The sequence below is a fragment of the Neophocaena asiaeorientalis genome, unplaced genomic scaffold (genome assembly GCF_003031525.2).
Source record: "Neophocaena asiaeorientalis asiaeorientalis breed wild unplaced genomic scaffold, Neophocaena_asiaeorientalis_V1.1 scaffold79, whole genome shotgun sequence".
NCBI classification, from domain to species: Eukaryota; Metazoa; Chordata; class Mammalia; order Artiodactyla; family Phocoenidae; genus Neophocaena; species Neophocaena asiaeorientalis.
In genome coordinates, this window is record NW_020175402.1 from 648826 (window position 1) to 662995 (window position 14170).

Sequence of the window (14170 nt, forward strand, 5' to 3'; positions counted from 1 at the left end):
AAAAAAAAAAAAAAAAAAAGACATAATGGTTGAGAAATTTATCCTTTAGGGAGGATAAATACACTAAAATTCAACCCAAACAGGTCACAGTGGCACTGCAAAACACCAAAACAAAAACAAACAAACAAAAAAAAGATCTTCAAAATCAGACAAAATAAAACAGGTCACCTATAAAGAAACAAGAATTAAACCACAACCAACTTTACAACAGCAACAAAGGAAGCCCTAAGACAACAGAATCTCTAATTGTACTGAGTGAAAATAACTGTTAATCCTTAGAGTAAATTTCACAACAAGAAATAAATATACTTCCAGACAGTATGCTGAAAATAACCTGATACCAACAGACCCTTACTAAAGGCATTTTTACAAACTTAATTCAAGTGTTCCAGATGGTCTAGAATATTAAAAGGAATGATAAACAAAGGAGATAGGTAAAATAACAACAATAATTCTACAGATAGTAAGGCATCCTATGAGGGCGTGTGTGTGTGTGTGTGTGTGTGTGTGTGTGTGTGTGTGTGTGTGTGTGTGTGTTTGGCAGCTGTGGCCACACCAAGCAGCTTGCAGGAGCTTACTTCCCCAACTAGGGATCCAACCCAGGCCCCTGGCATAAGATTCCCCTTATCAGTTTTTTTTTTTTAAGGTAGAACTAAAACACATACGAAAACAATAAACAACTTAGGAGAATATCGATTTCCTAGTGGTTTGAGGTCCTTGTACTGTTTCTAGAGGAACTCTAAGAGTTAGGTATGTTATAATTTCCAGGTTAATCACTGAAAGAACAAAATAGTAATAGCAAACAGCCCAGCCCAGGTTGTATCCACCAGGTGGGCACTTCCGCACTCCACGTTTTAGGGCTTACCTAGACTCACCTACCCACTCTTCTTTCTACTACACGGCACTCTCCCAATCACTTCATGGAAAAGGTGAACGAGAAACAACCTCTCCACTCCCAACCTCAGGTAAGAAACAACCTCTCCACTCCCCACCTCAGGTAAGAAACAACCTCTCCACTCCCAACCTCAGGTAAGAAACAACCTCTCCACTCCCCACCTCAGGTAAGAAACAACCTCTCCACTCCCAACCTCAGGTAAGAAACAACCTCTCCACTCCCCACCTCAGGTAAGAAACAACCTCTCCACTCCCAACCTCAGGTAAGAAACAACCTCTCCACTCCCCACCTCAGGTAAGAAACAACCTCTCCACTCCCAACCTCAGGTAAGAAACAACCTCTCCACTCCCCACCTCAGGTAAGAAACAACCTCTCCACTCCCAACCTCAGGTAAGAAACAACCTCTCCACTCCCCACCTCAGGTAAGAAACAACCTCTCCACTCCCAATCTCAGGTAAGAAACAACCTCTCCACTCCCCACCTCAGGTAAGAAACAACCTCTCCACTCCCAACCTCAGGTAAGAAACAACCTCTCCACTCCCCAACCTCAGGTAAGAAACAACGTCTCCACTCCCAACCTCAGGGAACCTAAAGAAAACTCCTTAACCCTGAGCAGAACAACAGGAAGAGAATGGGGGGAAATGTCATGGTGTTAAATTGGCCGGGTTCTTATAGCGTGAGTGAGCAAGGGAACCTCAAGCAGCGAACTTGATCTGTGATGATACCTAACTAGTAGGGACCCCAGGTGCCTGGCAGAAAGAAACCTGAGGTCTCTCTGAAGGAGGTGGCTTCATCCCAGCCCTAAGTGAATCCCCGTAAAAAATTTTCCAGGGACTTCCCTGGTGGTCCAGTGGTTAAGACTCTGCACTTCCGCTGCAGGGGGCGCAGGTTCGATTCCTGGTGAGGGAACAAGATCCCACATGCCATGCAGTGCGGCAAAAATAAAAAATAAAAAATTTTCCAGAGATAACCAGGTACGGAAGACATGGCAACATTAAAATAACCAAATCAGACAGCAAAAATAAACCTGAATAATATTCCACCAATATCAAAACTGGGCTCTCTCTGTTTAGAGAAATGAGAAACTTGAAAATATATGCAAGTGACAGGGAACTATAAAAAGTGATGTAAATTTGAATTAGAGGAATTAGGAGTATAAATAGATGAACTGATCCAGTTAAAAGATCAAAACTGTCAGATTGGATTTTCTCATATAAATTTGAAATTCTCCAAAATAAAAAGGTTAAGAAGAGAGACAGACATACTGTGGTGTTTTTCTCCAGGAATCAATGGCCCAGATGAAGGAGCAGAGGAGGCAGATTAAGATTTAATGATGGGTTAGATTTCGCCTGGCTATATCCCAGGAGGCAAAAGGGTAAACTAAACTATAATGTTTAGGGGTACAAGCTTACACGGTAAAATGCTAAAGCAAAAAGATAAAAAAGTGATTTCCATATAAGTCAGATTACTGGCTATATTTCAGGAGGAAGGAGATTGCAACTGGGTGGGGCACACAGGAATCTTTGGAGTACTGGGAATGTTTTTTCTTGACCTGGGTGGTACTCGTGAAGATATTCACTTTGTGATAATTCTCTGAGCCATACATTTTTGTATTGTAACTTCGATGAATGTGTTACATTTTATAATTTTAAGAAGAGGAGGAAAAATAGGATGGAATAAGATGTATGAAATTTAAACTATGGAAGAAAAAGGTAGCTATGACCCTCAGAAGGACTGAGGCAGAGTGAAAGACAAAATCACTGAAGGAGAGAAGTTGTTAATGAGGTCAGCTGAAGACTGTCTACAACAGTGGTACTTAGTAGTATTCCCTAAATTATTAATGACGACAATAAACCACAGAAGGATTAGCAGTAACTGTGACTCTTCTACCAACAGACATCACGGTTTTCATTACCACATTATCATCGTTGCAGATAAGCTGATTTTATACTTATCAATTTACTGTACTCATCAACTTAAGAATTACAGTGGTTTTGACCACTGGAACCTGTTCTTTGGTTTGCACTTATATTACTGTATTACAAATTTGTGTCAGTATTTTGATAACTACATTTAAATGTAATTGGTTTCTGGGACTTCCCTGGCAGTCCAGTGGTTAAGACTTCGCCTTCCAATGCAGGGGGTGCGGGTGCGGGTTCAATCCTTGGTGGAGAGCTAAGACCCCACGTGCCTCGTGGCCAAGGAACCAAAACATAAAACAGAAGCAATATTGTAACAAATTCAATAAAGACTTCAAAAATGATCCACATCAACAAAAATCTTTAAATGTAATTGGTTTCTTCTAAAAGTCTATGAATTTTATTCAGACTCTTAAAATGGTCTACAGGGATATTAAAAGCCCCATGAAATATGGCAGGAGTTAGAGGGTAAGCTGCTAAATGTTCAAGGTATGAGAATCCCTCTGTCTACATATCTCCGTGTATCTGCACGTTCACTATTTAAAGAAGCAAATGAGTTCTCCTTTAAAAAACAGATCATCTTTTAGATCTATCTTTTCCATATTGTGTGGATATGTGTGTATAGACATACATGAGTAAGAATTTAGGAAAATATAAATACTGGTTATCTGGGTCATAGAATTACAAGTGGCTCTTATTTATAACTCTTCTTTATGCTTTCTGAATTTTCCTAATTATCTAGAATGAACCCTGTGCAATTATAACAAGTTAATTTGTTTCTAGTATTCTACCTATATGAGGTAATACATTTGTATAACAAACATTACAAAAGAGTGTGAACAGGTCTATAACTACAAACTACTGGATTAATTTTACCAGTCATAGCTAACAATTCTAAAATAAGAATTTTTATTTCTCTAATTAAAAATTACTTAGTAGGGCTTCCCTGGTGGCGCAGTGGTTGAGAGTCTGCCTGCCGATGCAGGGGACACGGGTTCGTGCCCCGGTCCGGGAAGATCCCACATGCCGCGGAGCGGCTGGGCCTGTGAGCCATGGCCGCTGAGCCTGCGCTCCACAACAGGAGAGGCCACAACAGTGAGAGGCCCGCGTACCACAAACAAAACAAAACAAAAAAAAAATTACTAAGTAATCCAACATACTAAAATTATATATACAGCTTTTTTGACCTATTATGGACAAAGGTTTTCTTTACAATATAAATTGGACAAATATATAATAAATTGAATAATAAGAACTATTCGAAATCATACACTGGAGTCAAGGAAAAGAATAATTTGGGAATTCCCTGGCTGTCCAGGGTTAGGACTGGATGCTTTCACTGCAGTGGCCTGGGGTTCAATCCCTGGTCGGGGAACTAAGATCCTGCAAGCCACACAGCGCACCCAAAAAAAAAAAAAAGGAAAGGAATACTTTTACATCTCCTAAGTTTCTGACCCCGAGAAATCACTAAGCCATCAGGCTTTTCTAATTTCAAATAATTACCTAAACAAAGGAGGCAGGAAGCAAACTACTATGTAAAGTGAACTGCTAAAGTTTATTCATTCAGCCAAATATAATAGTAATAAAGTCCAGCAGCAACTTCTACAGTAGTTTCCTTCTTCCACAGGTGTAAATTTTAAATTCCAGTACTGATTAGAGAGCACCATACATTTTAAGGCTTAAATATTTACCACATCACTTCCCCCAACCTCCCCAATCATTTCTGTTGAAGGTTTTACTTTATGGCTTGCTTCTATTTATAAGCTGCCACCAGAACTTTTCTATGGAGACAGAGTTTATGGTATAATTTCTGTATTAAAAATTTCACAAACACTAAGGTCAATCTTAAAAGAGAAGTAAAATGGTCTGTCCAGTACGGGCAGGAGAAACAAAGGGCAAGATGTTTCTTTTCTCTAACAAGAACCATCCTGTTTGGTAAGATGAAGACTCCCAAAAGAAAAAGAAGAGTAAGTTATTAGAGACTCTGTCATAACATCCTACAACTTATCGGTGGTCATATATATAATTATAGCATAAATATTGGAACTAGGCCATCTAATGTTTTTGAGAAAATGTTTTTTAAAAACGTGAATGGAGGCAGCTTGGAGACCCTTAATTTTACGAGGAATTACAGATATGGTATTGAGGCTAAGGTAACAAGCCTTGAGTACAGGAACAGCGAAGTATTTTTCATTTTTTATTCTTTTATACCATTAATTATATACTGGGTTGACCAAAAAGTTTGTTTGGGTTTTTCCGTGAACGAACATTTTGGCCAACCCCAATATACATCCATGAACCATCTAATATTTGTTATGTACTCACTCATAGAAAATGAAGGTAACATATCGGCTCACCTAAAATGCCTTTGTTCTCAAAGATTAGCAAATAAAATTTAGTAGTAAAATGCTACTCTGTACTGAACACAAATAGATCACAAGTTCATCTCTGAGCATTATAATTATCACTGCTTGGTAAAAATATTACCTTTGTGTTCCACATAAGGCTCCATATCCAAAATTTCTGAGAAGCCAATGTAGGTATTCAGCTTTTTCTTATGTCCAGTTTGCCTAACCAAGAAAAAGCTAATTATATTTATATTTAAAACAACCATAAAACAGTGTATAAGGCCTACTGGTTATTTTAGTAAACTGGATAGCAGCTAGGTAGATTTCATTTAGCAATCTTGCTCAAAACATGATACTGTCTTAGAATTGGGCAATAAATAATCAACACCCTAAAAGGTATGAATTTAAAGTGCTAATTCCAAACAGTACATTTCTAGAAGTTTTTGTTTTATTACAAAGGAAACCATACATGTTCCTGCTTTACAGAAGAAATGCACATGTGAAAAAAAACTGCCTGATCTATCTCCATGGGAATGGGGGACGTACTGTAGTGAGCAGAAAATTTACTCAAGTCCTTATACAATAAAACATAATGTCAAGGAAATTCAGTTCCTACCTAAATGTCTGCTTTTCCTTGGAAGTTTTTAATAATTTTTCAGAATAAAAAATAAGGATTCTCTATTTTTCTAGTTCTTAATTATGACAGGCTGTAACTTTCATCCCCAAATCTTGACTTTCAAATTATAAGCATTTTACTATCTTATCTATGGTAAAATCTGTACATACTAGTCCACAATGAGCAACAAATACTACGACATGCACATATTTACCTGTCAAAGACAAAACGCATTAGCTGTAAGTTCAGAGTACAAGGAAGACTAAGGAGTCGGATCTTCCTTGTTGCATTCTGTTTGCTTTGACAGTTTTCACAAAAGTATCGATTGTCTCCTTCTAATTTTTCTTCCTGATCAGGAATAAGACACATTAAAAAAAAAAAGAAAAGATTTTTTTAAGTGATCAACCCTATGATGCAAATTATAATTTCATTTTAGTTAATAGCTTCTATTTCTATTCAAGCTCTTTAAGATCAAGTTATTATAAATAATGAAGGACACATAAGATTGTATTCGCTTAGCAGTGACACTATTAATTTGTATACAATGATTTAAAACTAATGTTTCTCTTTCCAAAACGTATGATTTTAAAAATACTTGGCTTTAGATCTTTTCTCCTGATAATCCCAATTTTGGGAATTGTAAGGAAGTAGGTTTAGAAAAGAAATCATAAGGGGCTTCCCTGGTGGCACAGTGGTTAAGAATCTGCCTGCCAATTCAAGGGACTCGGGTTCGAACCCTGGTCTGGGAAGATCTCACATGCCGTGGAGCAACTAAGCCCGCGAGCCACAACTACTGAAGCCTGTGCACCTAGAGCCCGTGCTCTGCAACAAGAGAAGCCACCGCGATAAGAAGCCCATGCCCGCACACTGCAACGAGGAGTAGCCCTCGCTCTCCACAACTAGAGAAAGCCCACGCACAGCAACGAAGACCCAACGCAGCCAAAAATAAATTAATTAATTAAATAAAAGAAATAATAGGTACTTTGATGCAGCAAAATTAATTTTAAAACAGTGAAAATGGGCAGAAACTACATATGGGCAATGAATACGAAATTATATATACAAATTTCAAACACACACACAGTTAAAGTTACTGAACCACATTCATGACACAAAACTAAGAGTGCAGAAAACGCAATGTTAGAGCTAATGGTGGTTTCTTTTTAAATTTTTCCTTTTTTTTTTATGCTGACTTTCTGCACAGTGTAAAGGGTTTTTTTTTATGTGTAACATAGGCAAAATTATTTAAGTCAATAAATTTTTTTTTTTTTTTAATTTATTTATTTAGGCTGCTGCAGGTCTTAGTTGCAGCATGTGGACTCTTAGTTGTGGCATGCATGTGGGATCTAGTTCCCTGACCAGGGATTGAACCCTGGCCCCCTGTACTGGGGGCGCAGGGTCTTACCCACTGGACCACCAGGGAAGTCCAAGTCAATAAATTTTTAAGGAATTTCACATGTTCTGATTCTTTCCACTGCCAATCACCTTAGTGATTATTTTAGTGATAATCTCCAAAGTCATAATCTTCAAGATAAGATATCCCTTTCAAAAAGAAGTTTTGCTCAATCCATAGCTGTCATGTCAGTCAGTCCACAACTCTTTTAGTTGGGCTTCTTTGATCTCCAATGGAATACGGACACACTTCAAAATTCCCCACCTATAACCTTTGGGATCCAGTTTCCTCAAGTAATTTACTGTAGGACCATGTTTAGGGTCAGGAGATGGATATGCCTGGTTCTGAATTTGACACCCTCTAAAATTGTATTGATGGATATGCCTGGTTCTGAATTTGACACCCTCTAAAATTGTATTAAGTTCAAATCATATTCATTCCTAAGCTATCACATCCTACAACAGTACAGATTGTTGGGATATGCCAATACCTAAGATTAAAAAAAGTCTGACTGTTAGGTTTTTCACAGTTTACTTGGCAGCTCTGTCTTTTTTTTTTTTTGCAGTACGCAGGCCTCTCACTGTTGTGGCCTCTCCCGTTGCGGAGCACAGGCTCCGGATGCACAGGCTCAGCGGCCGTGGCTCACGGGCCCAGCCGCTCCGCGGCACGTGCGATCCTCCCAGTCCGGGGCACGAACCCGCATCCCCTGCATCAGCAGGCGGACTCTCAACCACTGAGCCACCAGGGAAGCCCTGGCAGCTCTGTCTTATAGTTAGTTCTTTCCCACAGATATAACAGGTAGTTCTATGAGTAAAGGAAACCACATAGTTACTCTATGAGGTGTTTCCAATGCTGTAGGTTTACAGAAAAAGCTCCATCAGGATAGACCTCAACTTCCTTTATGTTTCTATAACAGCTTTTCGGTACAGATTACACTACAAGACAATAAATACAGTAATACAATACTAGTACCACCACTTTATTCATTTGATCCAGGAAGCCACACTCGCCTATTTACTCAACTCACATCCCCCTCAGCATCTTTGACTAGCTGCTCCCCTATCTCTCTGATCTCTTAATGTTTGAATGTCCCAGGGTTCCTTCCGTCCTTGGTCTTCGTCTCTCTCATGCCCTTGGTGATTTGATCAAGCCCTGACTTCTCCCCTGAACTATACCTATCAAATCTAACATGCCCCACTGCAAATTCCTAATTCCTCTGCCAAACCTGCTCTTCCCACACTCCTTCACATCTTAGTTATGCCAACTTTATTCTTCCAGTTGCTCAGGGCAAAACTTTAGTAATCCCTGACTCCTCTCTTTTTCCCCATATCCAATCTACAATTTTATCAGCTCTACTTTGAAAAAATCCAAACACTGCTTATCACCTCTCCAGCTAACCCTTGGTCCAAGCCACCATCAACTCCTTCTGTCTGCCCCCTTGCCCCACCATCAGCCTATTCTCAAGACAGCAACCAGAGTTATCCTGTTGAAACAGATTACATCACTCCTATGCATACAGCCCTACATGGTATCTCATCTCACTCAGAGTCAAATTTCCAACAAAGGTCTACCAGGCCCTGTCTGATATGGTCCTTAGTTACCTCCACAATGTCATCTTCTATCATCCTCCCTATGTTTCAACCACACTGACCTCCCTGCTATTCCTCAAACCCCAGGCACATTCTTGTCTCATGCTCTACACTTGCTATTTCACCTGCCCCAGACACTCTTCTCCCCAATTCTTGGATGACTCACTACTCCACTTTCAATCACACTCCACATGCTCCATGCCCCTTCCCCGCTTTAGTTTTCTCCATAGCCCTTATTACAGTTGACACACTAGATGTTTTACTTCCATTTATTTTATTGTCCGTCACTGGTCCCCATACCATTATCACTATAAGCTTCTTAAAGGCAAAAATGTCTGTTTTGTTCCATATGGTTATTCCCAACAGCTGAAACACTGCCTGAACATGTAAGCACTAAATATTTAGCTGAATGAACCCAATAAATGAGAACTTCAAGCATTCTAATGGTTGTGCTAAAGGAAGAGGAAAAGTACAAAATTATTTTAAGAAAGGAAGCTATATAATAAGCTCACCTATCAATACCATGCTATGTGTCTGTTCCTACATGATAACAAAGGCTGCCTCTTAGCAACTTTTCCACTCCGAACAAAGGGGAACCATTTCCCTGTCTCTGCGTAAATCTAAATATACAAAGAGGGACTTCCCTGGCTGTCCAGTGGTTAAGGATCCGTGCTCCCAATGCATGGTGCACGGGTTCAATCCCTGGTTGGGGAACTAAGATCCCGCATGCCGCCTGGTGTGGCCAAAATAAACACACACACACACAGATATGGAGTGGAGAGGCTGAAGAATGGTCGTATTTGATGTAAAAAAAATATTTGCATTCAACACTGTCTAGTTCTCATTAAATGAAAAAGTAAATTAACCTTATGGTAACATCACTTATATTTTCTTACTCTGTTACACCCCAATCACACGAGTTTTTGCACATACATAACTCTACATATAAAATAAACTGAAACAGTCAAAAATTATTTATTTTTTTGCGGTACACGGGCCTCTCACTGTTGTGGCCTCTCCCGTTGCGGACCACAGGCTCCGGACACGCAGGCCCAGCGGCCATGGCTCACGGGCCCAGCTGCTCCGTGGCATGTGGGATCTTCCTGGACCGGGGCATGAACCCATGTCCCCTGCATCGGCAGGTGGACTCAACCACTGCGCCACCCGGGAAGCCCCCAAAATTATTTTAAATGCAGCCTACTTTAATATTTTATAATTTACAAAGTCTCTTCTACATCATTACATAAACAGAGACACTCGTATGTAGAAAAAGTTGAAATGATGAATTTATTCATAAAATCAAAGACATTCAGAGTAGTGTTAATGAGCAGAAACAACATATACGCCAAAATCTGAATACCTTCAAAAATTCTGAGATACAATCTGTTAACTGTTTGTGGCCTTGGATATTTAACTCCAGTTCATAAAACTTTGATAAAAGCTTAGATTCTCTGCCACACTGATTGCACCTATAATAAAGCAGAGTGATAAAATTAAGATCAGAGTGGGAAAAGCAATAACGTTCTACTGTACTAAATACACAAAGAAGCATTTATTACCTTAATTCTGTCATTGAAATTATCTACACTATGTATATTCAAAAAAATAAAAACAAAGTGATTGATGAGGCCACGCACTTTATGCTTAGGAAAAAGTTTAAGAGTTGTTTTACTTTTAGTACTCCAGCAGGCTCCAATCTCATGCTTTCAGCCCAGACCACAGCCATGAAATAAACAGCAAGAGCTCAACCACAGTTCCCAACACATGGATGGGTTCAACTGCAATTATCTAGTCAGTTGTTTACATGCTCCCATGGAAACGTATTACTATAAATACTTCAGGTCCCATGATAGGCCACTAAATCCATAACCTGGAACTGAACTAGAAGACACAGAAGCAACCACCTTAGAATAAAATGTATGATGAAAAAGTGGAAACACACTTACACAGTTACATAAGCATATTCCCCACAGAACTGCTGTTGCACAATGTTCCTCACATCGGGATTCTTTTGTTTAGACAAAGTATCTTCCAAAAGAGACATAAAGAGCTTTGAAAATTCTTGGGCATCCTACAATACAGGTTTGGGTTAATAGAAAGAAAAAAAAAAAAAAATCAGACCTTGCTTTTCAATTTCTGTTACAAATAGTAATTAAGTAAAATAATCCAGAAACTATCTGTACTTTGAACTTAGCATTTTGGAACAAGGACTAGAGCTATGCTGGATCAGTTTGTGCCCACATATGGATTTTCAGAAATGAGATCAAGGAAAATGTATAATATACTGAACAGTAAATAAAAGAGAAAAAAATTAATTTTTAAAAATTTCTTCATTTCTTTCTATAAAGATTGTAAGGAATGCTTTGTATATTTAAAAAAATAAAAGGTTCTTACCTGCTGCTGCCCTGTGTCCAAGCCCAAAGCTTTAACAAATCCCGATGGATCAATGTATCGCCTATTACTGTTTTGCAACAAGGCAAATAAGTACTGGAGATGCTCACAAATTGTTTGAGGCTCATAATCTATTAAAGAAATGTTTGTTCTTTTAAAAACTGCTACTTTTAAAAAATATGTACTCCTCTTCACATGAGAACATAATTATAATTAAACACCCTTATATCCAAACTATAATAATGTTTTATTATAGTTTTAAAACTTTAAAAGAAATCAGTAATCACACCTTTTGGAAGTCATGAGGCAGCCATGACTGTCTATATGCATCCCCTAAAGGCAAGAGGCTATACATATGTTACAACAACAATAGCAATCATGACTATGGCTTCTACAGTGTCAAATCACACCGAAACATCCATTCCAGTAATAAAAACCATACACTATATTTACTATTTGCATTAAATGGCCAAATACTTTAATATAATCTCATTAATGTGAACTTGCCACAAACAGAGCAAATGACAGCCATCTCAAGCACACTGATTCAAACTTGAATGAACAATATAACAATATACTGTTAAAAATCTTAAAATTTACTTTCAAGTTCTAGTGAGTTCGGAGAAGGTATGAAAATAGGAAGCATGAATCTCAAGAGCCCTAAAAGATTTGTGTATTCTCTTCTGTGCCAGTTATCGATTAATTCCCTCTCAGCTCCAAATCCACCCTTCTTTGCTTGCTCTGTGCTAACAGAGATGAGCTCTGCAAAGATTCCTCCTTTGCCAGCTAGTGTAAAGTTGAGTCTTGTCAGTAGAGGGCGCTCCAGGGTTCCACTCCGTGTCTCACCAGGCTCTGTGGGCTCCCTCAGCCAGCAGTGGCCAGCAGCTTCTCCCCACACCTCCTCTGGTAGCTTCAGTGGGATGCCTCTTGTGAGGCATTTCCTCCTGAATGACCACCCTGTGAATGACCTCCTGGACACGCTCTGCAAGAGATTCCAAGGCCCAGTACCTCCCTGAGGACAGTTTCCAGCAACGAAACCCACTGAGGCATCTCAGCACCTTCTTGGCCATCCAGTGAGCTCAGGTAGGCAGTGCTTTCTCCAGTGAGGTCTGGATCTCAGGCCTGGTCAGTGGGGGTGTGGGACTCCTCCTTCTGTATTCTTTTCCAGCCCTTGGGGTAGTGGCTGTTCCCCTATCTGCTATATCTGTGTTTTTTCAAGTCCTCTTTAATTCTTACTAACCAATTCCCCTATTACTCTAATTTCCTATTAATAATTTTTTGTCAGTTCAAATCATTGTGTAGTTTGTCTCCTGACTGGTCTGAATGGTTTACCTCTTTACTACCAATTGTGACTCACCAATTGTGAAAAGGAAGTCAATAGTTCATTCGTAAAACAAAGATTAAAAATCTTACTTCCTGGGGTGCAGGGGCTTTACAGGATGTTAAAAGCCCTTCAAGTAAGTTTATATCTACTCCAACTTTCTTATTTTACAGATTAGATACTACATGAGATCTTAAATAACTTATCCTCTGCTGGTTTTCCTATCTGTAAAATAAAGGAGTAGTGGAGCTGGGACTAGAACTCAAGTCCCATCATTTCCAACACAAACCCTTCTCACTACACTGCACTGTGTCTGCTAATAGCACCAGAAATGCACACTCTTATCCGAGAACAAGGTTAAGGGCTTTGGTGAAATAGTAAAATCTAAGTGTTTAGAAATTAAAAAAACAAAACAAAAAAAAACACATCTCTTGAAGATACATATTAAAACCACAATACCCAAAGGTGGCCATGGTACATCATTTTACAAAATAGACATTTAGTTTCCACTTGTTATTTAGCTATCTTCTCATTGGTAAATTTACACTTCAGCAAAAACAATGCTAAAACTTAAAAATGATCCATTTTCCATTACTCATCCTTTACATACACTAATTCTTTAAATATCAATACCTTCTATACTATTAATCTAGATTTAAATATTCAGAACTATAGGAATAAAGCTTTGGGGAAACCAACTTAAGAACTTTTAAGCACTGTTTTGAACTGTTAACAAGGACCAAAAGTATTACAATTATCTAAAGAGCAGCAAGAAGGAAGATGTGGGACTTAGGAACCCTATCTTTTCTCTCTCAGAGCCAAAGACATGAGCTGTGTGCCCAAGTCAGATCACATAATAGATAGCACAGGATTTACAAATGAGAACAAGAGTCAAAGGTTCCCAACCTGGAGCTCCTAGACCTGTGTAATCTTATACTCACTTCCCTCTATCCCCCAGCTTTGAGAAGAAAAAGATGGTCATTCCATGGAATTCCATCTCAAAGAGAATAATCTCTAAATAGAAATATCAATTAGGAATAACAATCCACATATCATTCATAAAAAAACTAAATAATTCCACTAGAACAATCTGAAACCGATTTCTAAATTTGCAATGAGTGTAGTCGCACATTAGTAGCTTGCTTTGCCAAGGTTGGTTAATTTAATCTTAATTTTAGAGGGTATTTTGTAAATCAGCCTATTTGGGAATCAAGACAAAAGGCTGTGGGTACACTGAAGTATTTATTAAGTCTCTCAAACTAGGCAAAAGAGTAACATTGTCTGCTTTACTGACTGATTTCTCTCAATCACTAGAATTTAATGGACCGCAATCACAGTGTATTACGGAGGGAAACTGTAGTTGAAGTTTCCTCTATATGGTTGGTTCAAAGTGGTCTAGCTAGCAAAAAGCTCAGCAGTGAGCCCTCCCCATACCCATCCCCACTCACCTTTCTCTTCTTGGATACCATCTCCCATCATGTAGTCACTACAGGTGCTTGGACATAAGTAGAGCGCCTGCCGAAGCTCCAGGTTAAGAAACCACACTTGAAGAAATGTGTTGACATAACAAGTAGCTCCAAGGTTAGTGAGGCCCACAAATGAGTTCTACAAAGACACAAAATTTACAATTATAAAACCAGTTTCCCCTTAAATAAAAAAATTATGAGATTTTTTTTTTTTTTTTTTTTTTTCTATTAT

At 38.8% G+C, this 14170-nt stretch overlaps 1 protein-coding gene and 1 non-coding gene across 9 annotated transcripts in view; both read right to left on the reverse strand.

Moving 5' to 3' along the window:
- Window positions 1–14170, reverse strand: part of USP48 (ubiquitin specific peptidase 48) — a 68337-nt gene that overhangs the window by 40558 nt on the left and 13609 nt on the right. For all 8 annotated transcript variants that reach the window (XR_003006118.1, XM_024766665.1, XM_024766664.1 and 5 more), the window contains exons 3-8: window positions 13921–14077; window positions 11155–11282; window positions 10707–10831; window positions 10121–10229; window positions 5993–6126; window positions 5302–5384 (exon numbers count right to left, since the gene is read on the reverse strand). Coding sequence is in view for 7 of the 8 variants with exons in the window: in XM_024766665.1 (XP_024622433.1) it covers window positions 5302–5384; window positions 5993–6126; window positions 10121–10229; window positions 10707–10831; window positions 11155–11282; window positions 13921–14077 (736 nt within the window). In the remaining variant the exon portion in view is untranslated. The remainder of the gene's footprint in view (window positions 1–5301; window positions 5385–5992; window positions 6127–10120; window positions 10230–10706; window positions 10832–11154; window positions 11283–13920; window positions 14078–14170) is intronic.
- Window positions 7931–8065, reverse strand: LOC112414460 (small nucleolar RNA SNORA18). The gene has a single exon (XR_003006154.1). It is a non-coding gene; the product is annotated as a small nucleolar RNA SNORA18 (small nucleolar RNA).